The sequence below is a fragment of the Capra hircus genome, chromosome 20 (genome assembly GCF_001704415.2).
Source record: "Capra hircus breed San Clemente chromosome 20, ASM170441v1, whole genome shotgun sequence".
Taxonomy (NCBI): Eukaryota; Metazoa; Chordata; class Mammalia; order Artiodactyla; family Bovidae; genus Capra; species Capra hircus.
Window position 1 is genome coordinate 4,160,902 of NC_030827.1, and position 20,069 is coordinate 4,180,970.

Sequence of the window (20,069 nt, forward strand, 5' to 3'; positions counted from 1 at the left end):
ACTTCTGTGTCTCCTGCATTACAGGTGGATTATTTACCCAGTGAGCCCTCAGGGAAGCCTTTGACTGTGTGGATCACAACAAACTGGAAAATTCTTAAAGAGATGGGAACACGAGACCACCTTACGTGTTTCCTGAGAAATCTGTATGCAGATCAAGAAGCAACAGTAAAACTGAATATGGGACAACTAACTGGTTCAAAATTGGGAAAGGAGTATGACAAGGCTGTATACTGTCACCCTGCTTATTTAATTCATATGCAGAGGACATCATGCAAAATGCTGAGCCAGATGAAGCACAAGCTGGAATCAAGATTGCTGGGAGAGATATCAGCAACCTCAGGTATGTAGCTAATACCACTCTAATGGCAGAAAGCGAAGAGGAACTAAAGAGTCTCTTGACGACGGTGAAAGAGGACAGTGAAAAAGCTGATTAAAATTCAACATTCAAAAAACTAAGATGATGGCGTCCAGTCCCATCATTTCATGGCAAGCAGGGAACAAATGGACACAGTGACAGATTTTCTTCTCTTGGGCTCCAAAATCACTGTGGACAGTGGCTGCAGCCATGAAATTAAAAGACATATGTTCTTTGGAAGGAAAGCTATAACAAACCTAGACAGCATATTAAAAAGCAGAGACATCACTTTGCTAACAAAGGTCCATATAGCCAAAGCCATGGTTTTTCCAGGAGTCAGCACAAGCTGGAATCAAGACTGCTGTAAGAAATATCAATAATCTCAGATATGCAGATGACACCACCCTTATGGCAGAAAGTGAAGAGGAACTAAAGAGACTCTTGATGAAAGTGAAAGAGGAGAGTGAAAAAGTTGGCTTAAAGCTCAACATTCAGAAATGAAGATCATGGTATCCGGTCCCATCACTTCATGGGAAATAGATGAGGAAACAGTGGAAACAGTGTCAGACTTTATTTTTTTGGGCTCCAAAATCACTGCAGATGGTGATTGCAGCCATGAAATTAAAAGACGCTTACTTCTTGGAAGGAAAGTTATGACCAACCTAGACAGCAGGTTGAAAAGCAGAGACATTATTTTGCCAACAAAGGTCTGTCTAGTCAAGGCTATGGTTTTTCCAGTGGTCATATATGGATGTGAGAGTTGGACTGTGAAGAAAGCTGAGCGCCGAAGAATTGATGCTTTTGAACTGTGGTGTTGGAGAAGACTCTTGAGAGTCCCTTGGACTGCAAGGAGATCCAACCAGTCCATTCTGAAGGAGATCAGCCCTGGGATTTCTTTGGAAGGAATGATGCTGAAGCTGAAACTCCAGTACTTTGGCCACCTCATGCGAAGAGTTGACTCATTGGAAAAGACTCTGATGCTGGGAGGGATTGGGGGCAGGAGGAGAAGGGGATGACTGAGGATGAGATGGCTGGATGGCGTCACTGACTTGATGGATGTGAGTCTGAGTGAACTCCAGGAGTTGGTGATGGACAGGGAGGCCTGGCATGCTGCGATTCATGGGGTCGCAAAGAGTTGGACACGACTGAGTGACTGAACTGAATTACTGAAATGTACAGATGTGAGAGTTGGACTATAAAGAAGACTGAGTGCTAAAGAATTGGTGCTTTCAAATTGTGGTGCTGGAGACGATCTTGAGAATCGCTTGGACTGCAAGAAGGTCAAACCAGTCAATTCAAAAGGAAATCACCCTGAATATTCATTGGAAGGACTGACGCTGAAAGTGAAGCTCCAATGTTATGGTCTCCTGATGTCAATAGCTAATTCATGGAAAAGACCCTGATGCTGGGAAAGATTGAAGGCAAAAGGAGAAGGGGACAGCAGAAGATGAGATGGTTAGATAGAATCACTGACTCAGTGGACATGAATCTGAGCAAACTCAGGGAGATAGTGAAGGACAGGGGAGCCTTGGGGGGCTGAAGAGCATGGGGCTGCAAAGAGTCTGACAGGACTTAGTGACTGAATAATATCATATTTCAAACTTTTTCATTGTTATCATATGAGTAATGGTGATCTGTGATCAGTGATCTTTGATGTCATTGTTACAAACAGATTATGACTCACTGAAGTTTCAGATGACTGGGAACATTATTTTAAGCAATTATTTTAAAAATTAAAGTCTGCACATTTCTTTTAAGACATAATGCTTAATGGACTACAGTGTAGTGTCAACATAACATTTTTTTTTTTTTTTTGGCTCTGTTTGGCATGTGGAATCTTAGTTCCCTGACTAGGGACTGAACCCACAGTCCCTGAAGTGGAAGCATATAGCCCTAACCACTGGAGCACCAGGGAATTCAAACATAATTTTAATATGCACTGGGAAACCAACACATTCACGTGACTCACTTTATTGTAATTTGGCTTTATAGTGGTAGTCTGGAACTGAACCCGCAGTATCTCCAAAGTTGGCTTGTAAAAGCAAATGCAAAATCACAAGAATGGAGATGAAAGAAAATAGCATGGACTTTTTTTTTTTTTTTTTAGCATGGACTTTAAAACAGGAGATCTAAGCTCAAATCCCAGCTCCAGCACTTCCTAGATATGTAACCTTGGACATTTACCTAACCTCTCTTTGTCGCAAACACATGTATAAAATGGGCTGAACATATCATCAACCTCTTGGGACTTCTGTGAAGATTAGTTATCAAGGATATGAGGGACCTGGCACAGATAAGTGCCTGTATCATCATACCATCATTAGTAAAACATGTCTTGAAGATACATAAACCACACAAAGAACTAAGGTATTCCTATAACTATACTGCTAGAATGTTGCGCTTCCATTAATGAATTCTGAACACTAAGATGGTGTTGAATTGAACCAGGAAGCAAAACTGAAAGAGAAGAAAACAAAGGATAACAGTGTTCATCACGTTAAGAGAAGAGTACCTGGTTAAACCAAAATCTTTAGGGACAACTATTTCTCACCTGAATCTTTCAAGTCACCACTGGCAGAACCTATGCCAACATCATAGAACAATTAAAGCAGAGAAGTTTCAAGGATGGGTTACATCTGTGCTTCTGGAAAAGAATGCTGGGTATGTGAGCTATTTATTGGCTCAGCTTGAGCAACAGCAGACAGGATAAAAGCCAGAAACAAGAAAGGGGAATGGGTCTGCTTGAAGTGGGGGTGGGGCCTTGAAGGGAGATTCCCCAGCTCCCCAGAAAACCCCAGGGATCCACTCACTCCCTATGGCACACAGTCAGCCCTCAGCATCAGCACAATGTCTGGGATTCCCTGGTAGATTTTGTAACATTCTAAGCCAACGAGTACTGGTACTTATCAGCAAATGTCCTGCTAGCTGGCATGCTCAAACAGCGGTGTGTGTTTGCACAAAATGCTGGGAACTCCTTGTCTTAAAGGAAAAGTTTTTATCATGGTTTTTAGCACTCTTGGGGAAAACAACAAAACACTTTTATAATTTGCAAAGCGGACTTCTGGTTTCGCGATGGGAGATGGCATGAACAGCAGTCTACTTTTAGTGCAATAAAGCCAGGAAATGAATAAACGAACACAAAGCCAGGCTCAGAAGGAGGCAGACAAGAAGTTAGTGGGCCAGGAATTGTGAGGAATCACTGATGGATGGAAGCTGTAAGTGGGGGCAGTGGCCCAGGAATGCTATAGGGGGTTCTGCCGCAAAAGGCCTGCCAGGCTTCCAGGAGGTAGAATCTAGGATTAGTGAGGTCCGGGGGCAAGTCACTGGGGACTGATTACCTGTGATACCAGGGCAGAAGCAACCATGCCGTTTGACCCCTCTGTGCCCTTTACTCCTTTCCTGTAAAGCACGTGGAGAGAACGAAGTGATTGCTCACAAGTGGAAACAGTGGAAAGGTAAGCTTGGGTCAGAGGCATGACACTGCTCATAGTCTCTAATCTGGTGCTAAAGCCACTGGAAGTCAACCAGCCCCTTGGAGATACTCCCCAGCTGGGCTTTTGACTGTCTGTTGCCTCTTTTTGTAGAGCCCAGGTACTAACACCACGAAAAGAACTGAAATAAATACCAACACCACTGCAAAGGATTTAACCTTGAGGAAAGAGATCATGAACAAGAACACATTTACTATTCTTAGGCAGACAAAGAGCAGTATAGAAATCACGAAAGAACAGGCTATTGTGAAACATGAACAGGCAACTATGAAAAAGAATCAGTAAGAGCTCTTGGAAATAAAAATGATAATTGCTGAAATAAAATAAGAAAGAGACTGAATTGTTAAAAAAAAAAAAACAATTAATGGACTAAAAAATGAAGCAGACTGTACCAGGAATGCAGAACAAAGTGAAGAAAATGAAAAATATGAAAGAAAAATTAAGAGACAGGGAGTTCTTATACTGTTTCATAACCATTCCAGAGGGGAAGAATAAAAAAGAGTGAAGATAGTCGATATTTAATTATGTACAAGTGGGAAATTTTATAGGTATATCTCCTAGTCCTACAATGGAAAAGATCCACCATATGCTGAGCAGGATAAAAATAAAGAAAGGTCCCTAAACATGCTGTAGAGAAATGTCAGCATTTTAAAGGCAGTGAGGAGCTCCTGAGAAAATCAGAGGAAGGACAGCTAATGAAAATGAGAACAAGGAACAGTTGAGAGCAGCACCTTGTCGGTGCAAGAAGAGAACGAACAATCTGTTCAGTGTGCCAAGGGAAGGTGACTGGAATTCAAAAGTCAGTCACTGAAGAATGGGGGAGAATAACATTCATTCATCATCATGTCAGGAACGCATCATGGGACTTCCCTGGTGGTCCAGTGGGTAAGGATCCTCCTGCCAATGAAGGAGACACAGGTTTGATCCCTGGTCTGGGAAGATTCCCCTGCTTGCTGCAACTAGAGAAAGCCCGTGTACAACAACAAAGACCTAGCACAGCCAAAAATAGAATTAAAACAAGAAAGCATTCTGGACACAAACAAGGGCCTGCGCTTAGTTAAGGACTGAAATGTATGGACCCATCGTGCACGCGTGAGTGCTTGCAACCCTATGGACTGCAGCCTGCCAGGCTCCTCTGTCCATGGAGTCTTCCAGGCAAGAACACTGGAGTGGGTTGCCCTTTCCTCCTCCAGGGGATCTTCCAGACCCAGGGATCAAACCCATGCTTCCTGTGTTGGCAGGCGATTCTTTACCACTGAGCCACCTGGGAAACCCACACAAACCCACAGAAACTACCCAAAGGGTAGAGAAGGGACGCCGTTGTGAACACAAACCCACAGAAACGACCCAAAGGGTAGAGAAGGGACGCCGTTGTGAACCCAGGGAGGCTTCCCAGACGAGGCAGGGATGTGAAGAATAAGCTGGATTTTGATACGCCAGGTTCCTCAAAGAATGGCCTTGAGTGCTTTCCATTAGAAAGCAGGCAGCGGGCTAAGAGCTAGGTTAAAGGCAGAGAGGGACAGGGAAGCCTAGTGTGCTGCAGTCCATGGGGTCACAGAGACTCAGACATGACTCAGACAACAAAAGGCAGAGAGAGCAAGAGAGGTGGGGCAGGGGTTCAGAGGAAAGCAGTGAAAATAAGGCTGATCAGCAGTGGGAGGAGGAACAGCCCTTGATGTGGAAAGATGTTAAGAAACAGGTGTATGTTTCACATCAGAATAATCTACATGTTTTGCAACAGCGAAATGGGAGAACTGGGCATAGAATTTATCTTGAAGCCCAAGCAGGATCTCTTGAGAGATTGCTCTGTGGACTTGAAGTTAGTAAGAACAGACTGGGAGAAAAATAACAGGAGCAGATAAAAACCCTTTCAGAGTCTTGGAGGTATTTCTCCTGCCTCCTCAGTTTCTCTGTGAGAATTGGGACTTGAATTTTATAAAAATAAGTTTGAGAGGCTTCAACTCAGGTTCTTTAAACACCACTTCAGACAGTCCCCCTGATGCCTGCATGGACTGGAGAGCACTGGGCATTAAGCCGTCTCTGGAGCAGCTTGGGCAGAACCAGTGGTGGTGAGGCACACAGTGTGCCTCCAGGAAGCACCTCCTCCTGGGCTCCCCGGGCCACTGTCTCGGGACACAAGAGGAAGACAGAGGGAGGCGGGAGGCGTCGGAGCTGCGGAAAAATGGTGGGTGCTTTGGAGGTCTAGAAAAGACACTGAAGACCCTTAGGGGACTTCCCTGGTGGTCTAGTGGTTAAGAATCCCCCTTCCACAGCCTGGATGGGAGGGAAGTTTGGGGGAGAATGGATATATGCATATGTACTGCTGAGCCCCTGGACTGTTCACCTGAGACCGTTACAGCATTGTTTGTTAATCACCTAGTGGTGTTCAGTTGCTCGGTCCTATCTGACTCTATTCTTTGTGACCCCATGGACTGCAGTGCACCAGGCTTCTCTGTCCTTCACCATCTCCTGGAGTTTGCTCAGACTCATGTCCATGGAGTCTATGGTGTCATCCAACCATCTCATCCTCTGTCTCCCCCTTCTCCTCCTGTCCTCAATCTTTCCCAGCATCAGGGTCTTTTCCAATGAGTCGGCACTTTGCATCAGGTGGCCAAAGTACTGGAGCTCCAGCTTCAGCATCAGCTACACCCCAATATAAAATAAGAAGTTAAAAGAAAAAAAAAAAGATCAGCTTTCCAAAGCAGGGGACATGGGTTCTGTCTCTGGTTGGGGAACTAAGATCTCATATGCTGTGGGGCAACTAAGACCACACATGGCAACCAGAGAGGCCCCCATGCCACAGGGAGGCCCCAGCACGGCCAGGACATAGACGCTTAGGACACATAACCACACTCATGCCCTGGCTCATAATCATCTGTCCACTCTCTGTACCCGTCATTCATTCAAATGCGCATTCAAAGGAATGGCTCTCTGAGTACCTACTGTGGACCAGACAGGGTTAGAGGTGAGAATGAAGAGAAAAACATTCCCTGGTTTTCTGGGTATTAGCAGGAGGCTAGCGGGGAGATGGATTTTCATTGATTTAAGAACACTTATTGCAAATCCACCATGTGCCAGGCACTGTGCTAGCTTTGGGGTTACAGAAGTAAAAAACAGATACAGTCTCCATCCTCCTGAGATCCTCAAATACTGGGCAGATAAACAGCAGGCTGTCAATGCATCTGGTTCTAATCTGGAGACAGACAAGCGTTCAAATCCTGACTATGTCACCTTTTGGCTGTGTGACTTTGAATAGCACCTTTTATCTGAGCCACAACTTCCTCATCTGAAAAACAGGGATTGAACCATTCCTGCCTCATAAGAATAAATGATAATATGATTAAGGGAGACAGCCTGTGAGGTGCTGAGTGCTGTGGCTGGCACCTAACTGCTTCTCCATTACTTATGGACTTCCCTTCAAGCTCTAACCCCATGAGAAAGAGAAGAGAAATGGGAGAGGAGAAAAAATAAGAGAGAAGAGGCAAGCAGGGAAGGAGGTGATAGAAACAGAATACAAGCCAGTCACAAAGGCCACATGGTATATGATTCCACGCATATGAAAAGCCTAAAATTGATAAATCTCTGGACACAGAAAACAGAGAAGCGGTTGCCTAAGGCCGGGGCAGGGGCACTGAGAGGGAATGAGGAGAAATGGAGAGGCACTGCTAACGTGCACAGGGCTCCTTATGTGGGCGAAGAACTGCTCTCACGTTGATTACGGTGATGGCTGCACAGCTTTCTAACCATACTAAATTATATCTCAATAAAGCTGTTACCAAAATTTAAAAAATGCAGAAGTAGGGGATGGTGCCTAGACCAAGAATCTCAAGTAGTACAAACTTGTGTACAGCGAAGGAAACCGTGAACTAAAGGAAAAGACAGGCCACGGGCCGGGAAAAACTATTTACATATGATGCAACTGACAAGGCTCAATTTCTAAAATAAATAAACAGCTCATTCAACTCAACAACAAACAGCAAACAGGCTAACCGAAAAACAGGCAGAAGACCTAAACAGACATTTCTCCAAAGAAGACACAGAGATGGCCAACAGGCACATGAAAAGGTGCTCACTATCACTAATTATTAGAGAAATGCAAATCAAAACTACAATGAAATATCACTTCACATGGGTCAGAAGAGCTATCATTAAAAAAACAAATCTACAATAACAAATGCTGGAGAGGCTGTGGAGAAAAGGGAACCTTCCCAACTGTTGGTGGGAATATAGATGGGTGCAGCCATGAGAGAACAGTAAGAAGTTCCTCACGAAACCGGAAAGAGACTTGCCAAATGATTCAGCAATCCCACTTCTGGGTACAGATCCAGGTAGAGCTCTGACTCAAACAGATAAGCAGCTCAGTGTTCACTGCAGCACTATTCACAGCCAAGGCGTAGAGACAACCTCCACGTCCACCGACAGATGATAAAGATACAGAGTGCACACACAGAGATACAACGGAGTGCCACTCACCGACAGATGATAACGATACAGTGTGCACACAGAGCTACAATGGAGTGCCACTCACCGACAGATGATACAGATAGTGTGTGCACACACAGACGTACAACGGAGTGCCACTCACCGACAGATGATAGGATACAGCGTGCGCACACACAGAGGTACAACGGAGTGCCACTCACCGACAGATGATAAAAATACAGTGTGTGCACACACAGAGATACAATGGAGTGCCACTCACCGACAGATTGATAGATACAGTGTGCACACAGAGGTACAACGGAGTGCCACTCACCGACAGATAATACAGATAGTGTGTGCACACAGAGATACAACGGAGTGCCACTCACCGACAGATGATAGGATACAGTGTGCACACACACAGAGGTACAACGGAGTGCCACTCACCGACAGATGATAAAAATACAGTGTGCGCACACACAGATGTACAACGGAGTGCCACTCACTGACAGATGATAAAAATACAGTGTGCGCACACACAGATGTACAACGGAGTGCCACTCACTGACAGATGATACAGATAGTGTGTGCACACACACAGAGATACAACGGAGTGCCACTCACTGACAGATGATACAGATAGTGTGTGCACACACACAGAGATACAACGGAGTGCCACTCACTGACAGATGATACAGATAGTGTGTGCACACACACAGAGATACAACGGAGTGCCACTCACTGACAGATGATACAGATAGTGTGTGCACACACACAGAGATACAACGGAGTGCCACTCACTGACAGATGATACAGATAGTGTGTGCACACACACAGAGATACAACGGAGTGCCACTCACTGACAGATGATACAGATAGTGTGTGCACACACACAGAGATACAACAGAGTGCCACTCACTGACAGATGATACAGATAGTGTGTGCACACACACAGAGATACAATCTGACAGATGATACAGATAGTGTGTGCACACACACAGAGATACAACGGAGTGCCACTCTCTGACAGATGATACAGATAGTGTGTGCACACACACAGAGATACAACGGAGTGCCACTCACTGACAGATGATACAGATAGTGTGTGCACACACACAGAGATACAATGGAGTGCCACTCACTGACAGATGATACAGATAGTGTGTGCACACACACAGAGATACAATGGAGTGCCACTCTCTGACAGATGATACAGATAGTGTGTGCGCACACACAGAGATACAACGGAGTGCCACTCTCTGACAGATGATACAGATAGTGTGTGCGCACACACAGAGATACAATGGCGTACAACTCCTTCATAAAAAATGAATGCCAACTGCAGCAGCATGGACAGCGCAGAATTATTGCACTAAGTAAAGTAAGTCAGTAAGAGAGAAACAACTATGGTATGATATCACTTATGTGTGGAATCTAAAATATGACATGAATAAACTTATCTATGAAATAGAAACAGACTCACAGACATGGAGAACCGACTTGTGGCTGCTAAGGGGAGGAGAGACTAGAAGGAAGGATGAGTTGGGAGTTTGGGGTCAGCAGATACAAAGCGCTACATACAGTGTGGATAAACAACAGGGCTCCACTGGACAGCACAGGGAACTATATTCAATATCCTGTGATTAACCATATGGTAAAGAACATGAAAAAGAAAATATATATAAGTACTGGGTTAGTCAAAAAGTTTGTTCGGGTTTTTCTGTAAGATGTTATCAAAAATATACCCAAATCACTTATTGTTACCACAGAAATTAACACAACATTGCAAGTCAACTATACTCCAAAAAAAAAATTGAGAAAGAAAAAGAATCACAAGTAGGCAAAAGGACACCAGGTCCACTCACTTCAACCTTCAGGCCCGCCTGGAAGCTGATGCCATCAGGGATGGTCGTCTGGAATTCGGCAATGGTGTAATACTCTTCCTCCACTTGAGGTGGGATGGGAGGCTTGGGCAGGTTGAGACCTCGAGGCTGGTACAATTAAACACAGTGTTAAATCCCATATAACTCCATTCCCCAGTGCTGAATGAGGGGCTAAGGGACTGGGGCACACAATTACCCTTAAAGGGATGCTGGTGGGCCCATCTGGATTCTGAAGGACAAAACAAAGGGGATCACTACTCATCATCTTCTAGATGGGTCGCCGGCCCTTCAGCTTTAGGGTGATAAGAAAAAACTCGGGACGTTTGCCTACAGTCATGAAAATTGGGTGCAGGACAATATTCTCTGAACTTAAGAGATAACGAGCGTTGTGAAATGAACACAGGTTTCCAAGTCAGACACATTGGTGTGACGTTGGGTAAAGCCCTTCCCCTCCTGAGAGCCTCAGTTTCATCTCCTGTAAAATGGGGATAATAACAGGATCCCCCTGGTGGGGTCACCATGAGCATTCGATGATTTCACGTAGTGAAACATGAGCAAGCATACTGCTTAGCACCCAGTAGGTGCTCAGTAGATGGCAGACACCAAAAACGAGAGGCCCATTTTTCACAGTATTGCTTAGAAAGGTACCTAAGAATTGAAAATGGAATATGAGAGTAAAATGCCAGAATGGCACCGTAAGAGAAATGTGTGCCTCATTCTGTTTCAGTCTCAAGTCACCTTATTGGAGAAGACTCATTTAGACAAAGCAGAGTGGGCTCAGGAGGCAGAGAGCACACGCCCAGGTCTAACTGTCACAAAGCCATAGGCCCACTGTGTGATATCCCTGGACCCGAGTTCTTCCACCTGTCAATGGGATTAGCTTCACAAGGCTGCTGTGTAAAAGAACTCATCCTTGGAAGGGGCGAGGTGAGTGTTGGCCGCCAGTCTTAGGTTGGGGGCTGGCTCCCCAGTTGCAAGGCTCCACTTACTATGGTCATATCCCGGCGAGGAGGGGGTCTCTGCCTCATTTTGGGTGATCCTATAAAGAGACGAGATCTTGTTTCACACACGATGAACATAATCCCTGAGGTGGACACCATGACAGATCTAACCTCTCCTGCAGGAGATGGGGTATCAGGTTTTGCACAGGCATCAGGGAGCAGCTGTGACGCTTCCTGTGGGAGGAGCCTGGTGGGGGCGGGGCCACAGAGATTAGGTCTAGGACTCTCTATTAGCGATAGGATGCTTCCGAGTCCTGGAGCGACCGAAAGCCTTCCAGGAAAGGCAACAAGTGTAATGTGAGGTGGGAGGCAACAAGTTGGGTGACTTTGAGCCATGTGGCCCTCTTCTGAGGAATGGGGATAACGCCTGCCTCCTGGAGGTACCGGTGGAGATGAAAGTCCGCAGTATAGGCTCGGCTCTTGGCATGTGGCAGGGATGCATTAATGTTACTGCTCCTGTCTTTGTTTGCTCTGGAGCAAACACAAATAATGCATAAACAGAGCCAAACAAACTTGGACTGATGACTTCAGGGGTTTTCACTCTGGAGTTGGGCTGCTCCTGCTCTGGGTCAGGAAGAGGACGACTCTGCAGTGGGCCAGTGCTCCTGGCTACAGGCAGACTATTGAGGAAGGCACCCCACATGCTGCCAGAGCTGATTAGGTTTGAGTCTACACAGAGGGGTGGTTTGGCAGTTGGGGTGTTGGGAAGACTGCTAAACTCTTAAAATACCCATTTCCTCTGTCTCCTATTAGAATAAATAGCAACAGAATTTTAGCCAGACACTTGACTGCCTACATAAAGATGACATTTCCCAGACTCCCTCCCAGCTAGGTAATGCCACGGGACTCAGTTCATTCAGTTCAGTTGCTCAGTGATGTCTGACTCTTTGTGACCCCATGGACTGCAGCACACGAGGCTTCCCCGTCCATCACCAACTCCTGCAGCTTGCTCAAACTCATGTCCATCGAGTGATGCCATCCAACCATCTCATCCTCTGACTGAGTCTGGCCAATGGGATGTGGCCAGACAGCCTACTCTCAGATGTGCTGGGAACATTCAGTTGTCAAATATATACAACAAAGTTCTGAAAAGCAAGATAAGTAAAGAACTATCTTCGGAGTAAACCCAACACAGGGTCCATTTTTTTCTTCCCCAGGCTCAGAAATGAGGCCCTGCAGAGAGAACACTGGCCCTTGAGTCAGAAGGCTGTGGGTTCAAGCCCCACTGTTCACTATCTGGGTGGTCTTGGACAAACCACTTCATCTCTCTGCTTCCTAATCTGTAAAACAAAAGCAGTGAGTCCTACGAAGTTTGTTATGAAGGATCAGCGAGACTGATTGTAATATTCCTGGCACACGGCAGGGGCTTGAGAAACAGGAGGTCTGGTGAGTATCACGAGACGGTGGAAAAACCACAGCTTGAGTAGGACAGCCACATCTCTCCACTCAGGTTCTGCAACTTGCTGGTGGAATGATCTGGAAACAGGTGATCTGGGGCTGCGAGCCCATTTTCTTATCTGCAGGATGGAGGGGGGCGGGGCTGCTGTGGGGGTGAGGGACAGCCCGTGAGCAGCTCTGGACACAGAGCCTGCCGTGCCTCTGGGAGCCAGGTGGGCGCCACTTACTCTGCTTGATGTCACTGTCGGGCGCAGGGCGGCCCTCAATCCGGCCATCCCTCTGGTTGTTGAGCAGCTCCTTCTCCCGGCCCACCGAGTTCTGCTGCCGGGAGACACCGTCGAGCTCCAGGACGCCCACGTGGGCGGGCGAGCCGGGGCCCAGCTTCGAGGGTAAGGGTTCCCCACTGCTCTTCCTCAGGTAGGAGGCTGGGGCCCAGCCCTCTTTGCCCTGATACCTGGGAGGAGGGGAAAGATGTCATCTAGCCTGCTCTGCCAGGCCCATAGGAAGAAGCTGAGCTCCTACAGTGAATCTCCCTTCCTGCCCCAGATGGTAGGAACGATGGACCATCACTGCCCAGGGCCAGAGACTAGCATACTGCTTGCTGCCTCCTGATGAAGCCTAAGCCCCCAGCTGGTCATTCAAGGCCTCCCCAGTCTGGCCTCTCCTTGCCTCCCCGGCCTTGGTTCTCACGGCAACCTCCACACCCCACCCACCCCATGTAGCCTGCAGTCTTCCAAATGCTCCACTCTCTCTCACCCCCTTGCCCCAAGCTCCTGCTCTGGGAGACCCTCTGCCTGGAAAGCCCATTCTCTATCATCCCAGCTCTGCCTAAGGTGCCCTCTCAAGGCTTTCCTGAGCCTCCTTCCACAGTGCCCTGGTGGTCTTGCACATACAACAGCATCCCATCCAAAATACACAGTGCCACTTGGCTGTGATGGTCTTGTTTCCCTACTTAAAATGTGAGGTCCTGGGGGTGGAGATCACGGGCGAGTCATCTCTGCGTGGGGCCTCACTGCCCGTGAGTTGAATGAAGAAAAAGGGGGACAACTGTCAACGGAACTGGCAAGAGTGAGCGGCCACAGAGCTCTGCTACAGCCCTTATACATCCCATACGGTCATCACTGCGGCGACAGCAGTGACGGTAACTGCCACTGACGCACACCTACTCCGTGTCAGTCCTGTTTCAAGCACTTTATAGCTATTGACGCATTTCATCCATCCAATGGGGGGGGTGGTGGTGGCAGGAATGGGTTCAGCCCTAGACAGCTGGCACCTGTCTGTGCTGTTCACCTCTGCTCTGCAGCCTCTTCCCAGCAGCCACAGCTGCCGGTACAAAGCCTGGTATAGGCAGGGTGGGGCTCCAGTCACAAGCAGATTAAAACGTGTTCAGGTGGGAATGGAGCAGGTCGGGGGCTGGTTCTAGGGTAACCAAGGGTCACTGAACTCCAGAATGACTGACACCCTAAGAGCCCAGCTCACTGAATTCCAAAGGGAACTGAACAAGTGTAACAATCATTTAATTCTCTGCACGATGGAGTGTGGTTGAATAGCATGACCGGAGGGGCTGATTGGGACCGCAGGTGTGCAGGAGGCAGCTTGTGAGAGCCAACTATTCACGTCCCTTCCCAGCTCCACGTTCAGCACCGTCACAATGGAAGCTTGAAATCTACCACAGAGGGACGATTTACACCACGGAAACTGGCAAACACCACCACTCAAGAGCATTGTTTCCTTCTGGAACTGGCTGTTAAACATTTGCCAGCAGACCACTAGTCTGAACTGCAAAATAGGTGCCCAGACCTTTGGGGAATTGCCTAATGGACTGGAGATGACACAGCAGGGCCACCTCTCATCAAGAATCACTGTAAGCACTAAACAGCACTGTGTTCCAATAAGAAGGGTCCTTTTCAACAAGAAGCAAGCTTATAAGGAGGCAGAAATCTGCAGATTTTGGTGTCTATCAATCTTAAAACATCCTTTGAGAAGGACTAAGTCTTGTGCCAGCTGGAAAGTGCTGGGCCCCACACAATGCAGGCATCACCGTGAGACAGTTCATCATCTGGAGGCCCGAAGCCATAAACAGAGAGGCACTGCTGAGTGGGCTCTGGGGTGGGAAAGGCACAGGCTCAAATCCTGGCTCTGCCACTTTCCAGCTTCGGTCAAAGCTTCTGATGACCACGGCAACATCCTGCTGCCGCCTTGTAAGGGACCCTGAGCCCATCAAGCCACCTGCATTCCAGAGCCACTCAGTTTGGGGATAATTTGTTACATCACAAGATAAAACACACTCAAGACATGCGAGCTGTCACTGTCATCATAAGTGTATGCTGAAGTAGTGTTAGTGGCTCAGTTGTGTCCAACTCTTTGCAACCCCATGGACTGTAGCCCACCAGGCTCCTCTGTCCACGGGATTCTCCCAGCAAGAATACTGCAGTGGGCAGTCATTCCCTTCTTCTCCTTCCAGGGATCGAATCTGGGTCTCCTACACTGCAGATTCTTCACCGCCTGAACCACCAGGGAAGCCCGTCACTGTCCTAAGTGCGCCTTCACACCTCAGTTCTGAGGTCCTGACTCTCAGGAACCCTTCTTGACTCCCAGGCTGAGGAGCTGTCTTCTGGGCTCCAAAGTCCCCCACGCATTCCTCCCGCACTTACTCACTGCCCTGCCCTGTATGTGTGTCCGAGTCTGTCTTCCACGCCTGGGGGTGTAAACTATTGTGTTTTTCTCACTGTTGAGTCCCCAGTCTTCAGAATACAGCTTGGCCCAGAATAGATTCTGGTGTAGGTTTGCTCAATGAATGAAGCATCACACACTCAGCCCCAGGTGACTGGCCCCAGTGTCCTGCCTCACACCATGGCACAGACACCAGGGGGCAGGGCCCCCAGACTTCCTGTCTTGCCTTAATCTCCCGAGGTTGCAGCCTGCCCGCCAGAGTAACCAAGGGGGGAGTTCCCAGGACTCTTATTACTAAAACTAGGAAAGTCCCAAGCACAGCAGGATGAACTGGCCACCTCACCTACCGATGAGCTTTTGATTCCATCACATAGATGAAAGAACTGTAACAAAGTGTTGGAAATGCCGGTCTCCACCAGACTTGTAGAGATGACAGCAAATGGTGAGCTTTAGGACGGGCTGCAATCCATGTGGTGTTACCCATCCTGTTGCTCTCAGAGTGGGGCTGGAGTAGGAAATCACTCCCTCACGGCAGCTTCAGCCTCCAGTTACTCATTACGAGACACATCTGGAGGTGAAGACCAGTCTTGCTCAATGGGGTTATTGCTATCTGTGGTTCAGTGTGTTCAGAGACAGTTTTGCTTACTATGGCTTTTTAGAGAAGGATATGGGTATGGAAGGAAGCCAAACAGCACAGAGGAGAAGCGTCCTTCTAGGGCTCAGGCTGAAGCCTCATTTCCTCTGCAATCGTTTATAGACATCTGTGCAGCTGGAGTCCACGTGGCCTGAAACCCACCCAGCTGCAGAGGGTACCTGATCTTCCACCAGCCTTCCAGGTTTTTCTGGATGACCTCCACCACAGCTCCTCTCTCCAGGTTCATTTCATCTTGGTCACGGGCTGTGTAGGGGTAGATGACTGTGTACTTCTCTTCTGTGGGGACAAAGGGATGCTGGGGTAAGTCAAGGATGCTGTAGGCTTGGAATGTTGATGGCCAAGGCTGTGATTCTGAGATGCCCTTGCAGGGAAGGCTTTCTTCCAGAGGCTTCTGTGAACCATCCTTCCCCCACTCCCCCCCCACACCCCAGTGACCCTCACTTAGCCCTGGATGACCCTGGTCAAGCAGCAACAATACACAGGACAAAGGGCAGGTCCTCAGAAATCTCTCAGCATCACACATCGCACTCACCTTCCTCAAATATGTGCCTCAAGGTCACCTTCCTTGAACGTGCCATATGTAACACCCAGGCCCAGGGCACCCTCACCATACTTACCAGGAACAACCTTCCAACATATCGATAATTGATTTATCTATTATGCTTCATCTCTCTTTCCCTAGATAGACTAAAGAGTTCCAGAAAGGCAGGATTTGAGTCTGTCTCGTTCATTCCTCTATCTCTAGCACTGGGAATATTTGGGAACTATTTAGTAAAATAGCCAAGGTTTAGAAAATGAGTAAGTCCTGAAGGCCTGGTGGGAGTCACCTTGCTCATGCTGGGGTAGAGGACCAACGTTAAACCCTTGTGGTGGCTCCGCTGCAGTCCTTGTTGGTGGAGGGGTCAGGAACAAGCTGGATTTGGCAGTATATGGTTTGGGGTTGAATCAGTACCACAGAGGAGATAGCCATTTTTCATTACCTAGCTGGTAGCTGATTTCCGCTTTTCATTTATTTTCAAGACCCTGGATCCAACCATGCCTGAAGCTTAAGTTTTATTAAAAAATTATTTTTAATTGAGATATAATTGACACCTAACACTGTGTAGTTTTGTGTGTACAACATAATGGTTTGAGATCGGTATCATGAAAAGATTGCCTGCTTTTGTTTTTATTCATGTCACTGGGGTGCCTTCCATCCCCCTCTCGGTGGATCCCAGCTCCCTTACCCCCAAAGCCAAGAGAACTGCCTCCAGCAGGGTCACCCTCACTGCCCTGCAGGGCCCCGCCGGAAGGCTGTTCATTGTCTCTCAGACAGGGCCCTCCCCAGGGCAAGGGCACAGCTCCCACCCCCAGCACTGTTGGCAGTGACTGCTGAAGCAGGTAACAGACAAGAGTCCCAGGGGAGCCAGTGAGCAGGGGAAGAGGGCCTTCCTGTTTCAGTTACATTCCAGACCCCAGGGAGTCACCGAGCCAGCTGTGCGCCGATGCTGATGGTGAGTGCGTTGGGGAAAACACCACGGGCTGCCTGTGGCCTGCCCAGCTGGTGCAGAGGGAGGCGGAAAACACACAGGGCGTTTATTTATTTATTGATCTAGCCCCCTGACCTGCGCGGCGGGGGCTGAGCTGACTCAAACGCCACACATCCTGTGTACAGCAGAGTCAGCGGTTCTCCTCACTCACGGATGCAGGCTGGGGTATGGGTGCTGTGAGGGCTGCAGCCGGGAACCCAACCCCGTGCAGGCAGAGAAGTTAGGTCCGGCTAGGTGAGACGGGTGCTGCCTGGGCCCCAGAATAAGTAGGGTCACTACTATGGGCTCCAAACTCCTGGGATTCTCTAGCACCCAGAGGCCCTTTCTGGACTCCATCGAATGTCTAGTGATCCCTAACAAAGCTGAAGGCTTTATAGACTGCACGGTGGTGACACCACCTGCTTACCATCCATCTGCCCTTCCCCTGGTGGCACCGCCAGCCTCCAGCCACATGTTTGGGTGAGGCTGCCCTTGCCAGCACCTAAAGGGAGGGGCCAAAGTGACTGGCCACTGTGATTAGTTTAGGGATGGCATATGACCCAGTTGGGTCAGCTGGAATCAAATCCTGGGACTGTGTTGAAGGAGAAGCATGTTCTTTGGTGGGTGTCCCCAAAGAGTGCCTGGAACCACCATCACCATGAGATAATGGTTCCAGCAGGGCAGAGAATGGAGCTGAGGGTGGCAAGCATGAGTCTCAGGTGCTAAGGGCAGGTGGAAAGGAAATGTTACCTGCCAAGCCAGTAGACAAAGACTGATGCCCACCATCAAGCCATCAGCCACTGCAGCCACCCCCAAGAGTGCACCCTGAGGGGAATTCAGATGGAGAAAAACAGGAAGCATTCTGCGCTCTGGGTACCGGCCCAAGACAGATAAGACACATATCAAGGGGGTAATCTCAACGAGTCCAGAATCTTGCATCTCTCCACTCATAGAAAAGCACGAAAATCGTTAACTTCAGACGCTTGCTTTTTTGAGATTAGCAGTACTCTTTTGATGTTAGACTATGTGTTTCGTTTTTTCCAGACAGAACCCCCCTATATACCCTGGCTCCTCCCTTACCTCTTTGGGGGCAGTGCCTCAGGTCTATCTGAGAGGCTGTCTCCCAGGCTACAGTCCCCAGTAAGGTCCCTGAATAAGACTTAACTCACAACTGCTGGTTGTGCGTGCTTCTTCAGTCGACAGATGTTCTCAAGCTCCCGAATCCAGCCATGCTTGAAGCTGCCTCTACCTAGAGTTTTCAGCGACCTGAGTCAATGCACTTCCCTTTTTGCTTAAGCTGGTGTGACATGGATTTCTTTACCCTGGTCACTCAAATGTGCCAGATAAAGGGAACAGGTTACTGGATCAACATTATAGAGGCCCCCGGGCATCAATTTATTTTTACTTTATTTTAGAATAAAATGATCTTCATCCTTTTTTGCAATAAATTTGATTTGTTTTTACATTTAACTTTCCTTGTTTTTATATTTTTGCTTGATTTCAAAAAAATACAGTTTCTTTTCAAGAAAAATAAATAAATAAAATATTTTGCTTTTGACTCGATATAAAGTACAGTTGGCTTTGATAGTTTTGTCTCTGCAACATAACACAGCCTTAGTTAGGAAAAGGGTTTTCATTTTGTTCATTAATTTTAGCACCTACACCTCTAGGTATCATTTTCTAACCTGGGAAATTTTAGGGCCCCAGGTCGAGAAACACCCCAGGCTCCCTCCTCCCAAACATACATGCCAACACACACATGGTACAGACCAGACCACCGTTCCTCACATGCAACGGGCACAGGCGGTCCTGGGGCAGGGGGGGGCATGCAGATACAGGGTCCGGTTCTGAACACCGAATGGGGAGGGAAACTCCAAGGTAGGCACCTTGACGCCAGCTGACGGCATACAAGTCCCCCAGCGTCCGGCGGCGACCCGCGGGCTGGGGCAGAGACCAGTACCTCCATGAGACTGGTCGGGCAGCATGTGGAGGCGAAGGGCAGAAGGAAGAGGTGAGAAGAAAGCACTTCCAGGGTTTGGAGGCAAAGGCAGCACCAAGCACGCACTGCCACTTAGGAGCAATTAATTCTGTGTCTCTGCTGAGCTCTAGGTGTCTCAGAAGGACCAAATTCCTCAGTATTAGCCCTGAACTTGAGTGAAGAGCCACCCAGAAGACACAATGCTATTCCCAGCATGATTATGAAGAGGCCCTAAAAAAATTCCTCACGGCAGAGGGAAAAAATGTACAGACCCTTAGGAACATGTGGTCCCTCTCCCATCTTCTGGCTGTGTGATCCCGAGCCAGTGTTTCTACCTTTCTGAGACTTGTTTTCCCATCTGTAAAATGGGGATAATGATCAGTCCTTTACAGAGACATGCCCCATGGTGGGCATCATTAACTGTCTAAGAGAGCTATGGTTTCCAGGCAGCACACCACTGTCTTTAAGCTGAGTTGGTTTTTGTACTTTTTCTTTGTTAGCCCCGCCCCTAGAGCCGGTGGCCCTGCAAACACAAAGTGAAACAAAATGCATTTCACTCTGCGGGTGCTGGCTGTAATAAAACTAGATGCCAAACCACGTGTGTGCTTTTTTGGCTAACCTTTGAGCATAGAAACCCCTTTTCCTCACTCTCTTTTCTGTTAAATACATATATAAGCAGCTCTGTGCTTTCTAAAGAGAGTCAAC

The 20,069-nt window shown here is 47.8% G+C and overlaps 1 protein-coding gene across 1 annotated transcript in view; it reads right to left on the minus strand.

Annotated features, from left to right (window-relative positions):
• SH3PXD2B (SH3 and PX domains 2B) overlaps positions 1 to 20,069 on the minus strand; it is a 122,441-nt gene that overhangs the window by 9,476 nt on the left and 92,896 nt on the right. Inside the window, exons 9-12 of the mRNA XM_018065558.1 lie at positions 16,037 to 16,154; positions 12,778 to 13,004; positions 11,141 to 11,190; positions 10,134 to 10,259 (exon numbers count right to left, since the gene is read on the minus strand). Coding sequence (XP_017921047.1) covers positions 10,134 to 10,259; positions 11,141 to 11,190; positions 12,778 to 13,004; positions 16,037 to 16,154 — 521 coding nt within the window. The remainder of the gene's footprint in view (positions 1 to 10,133; positions 10,260 to 11,140; positions 11,191 to 12,777; positions 13,005 to 16,036; positions 16,155 to 20,069) is intronic.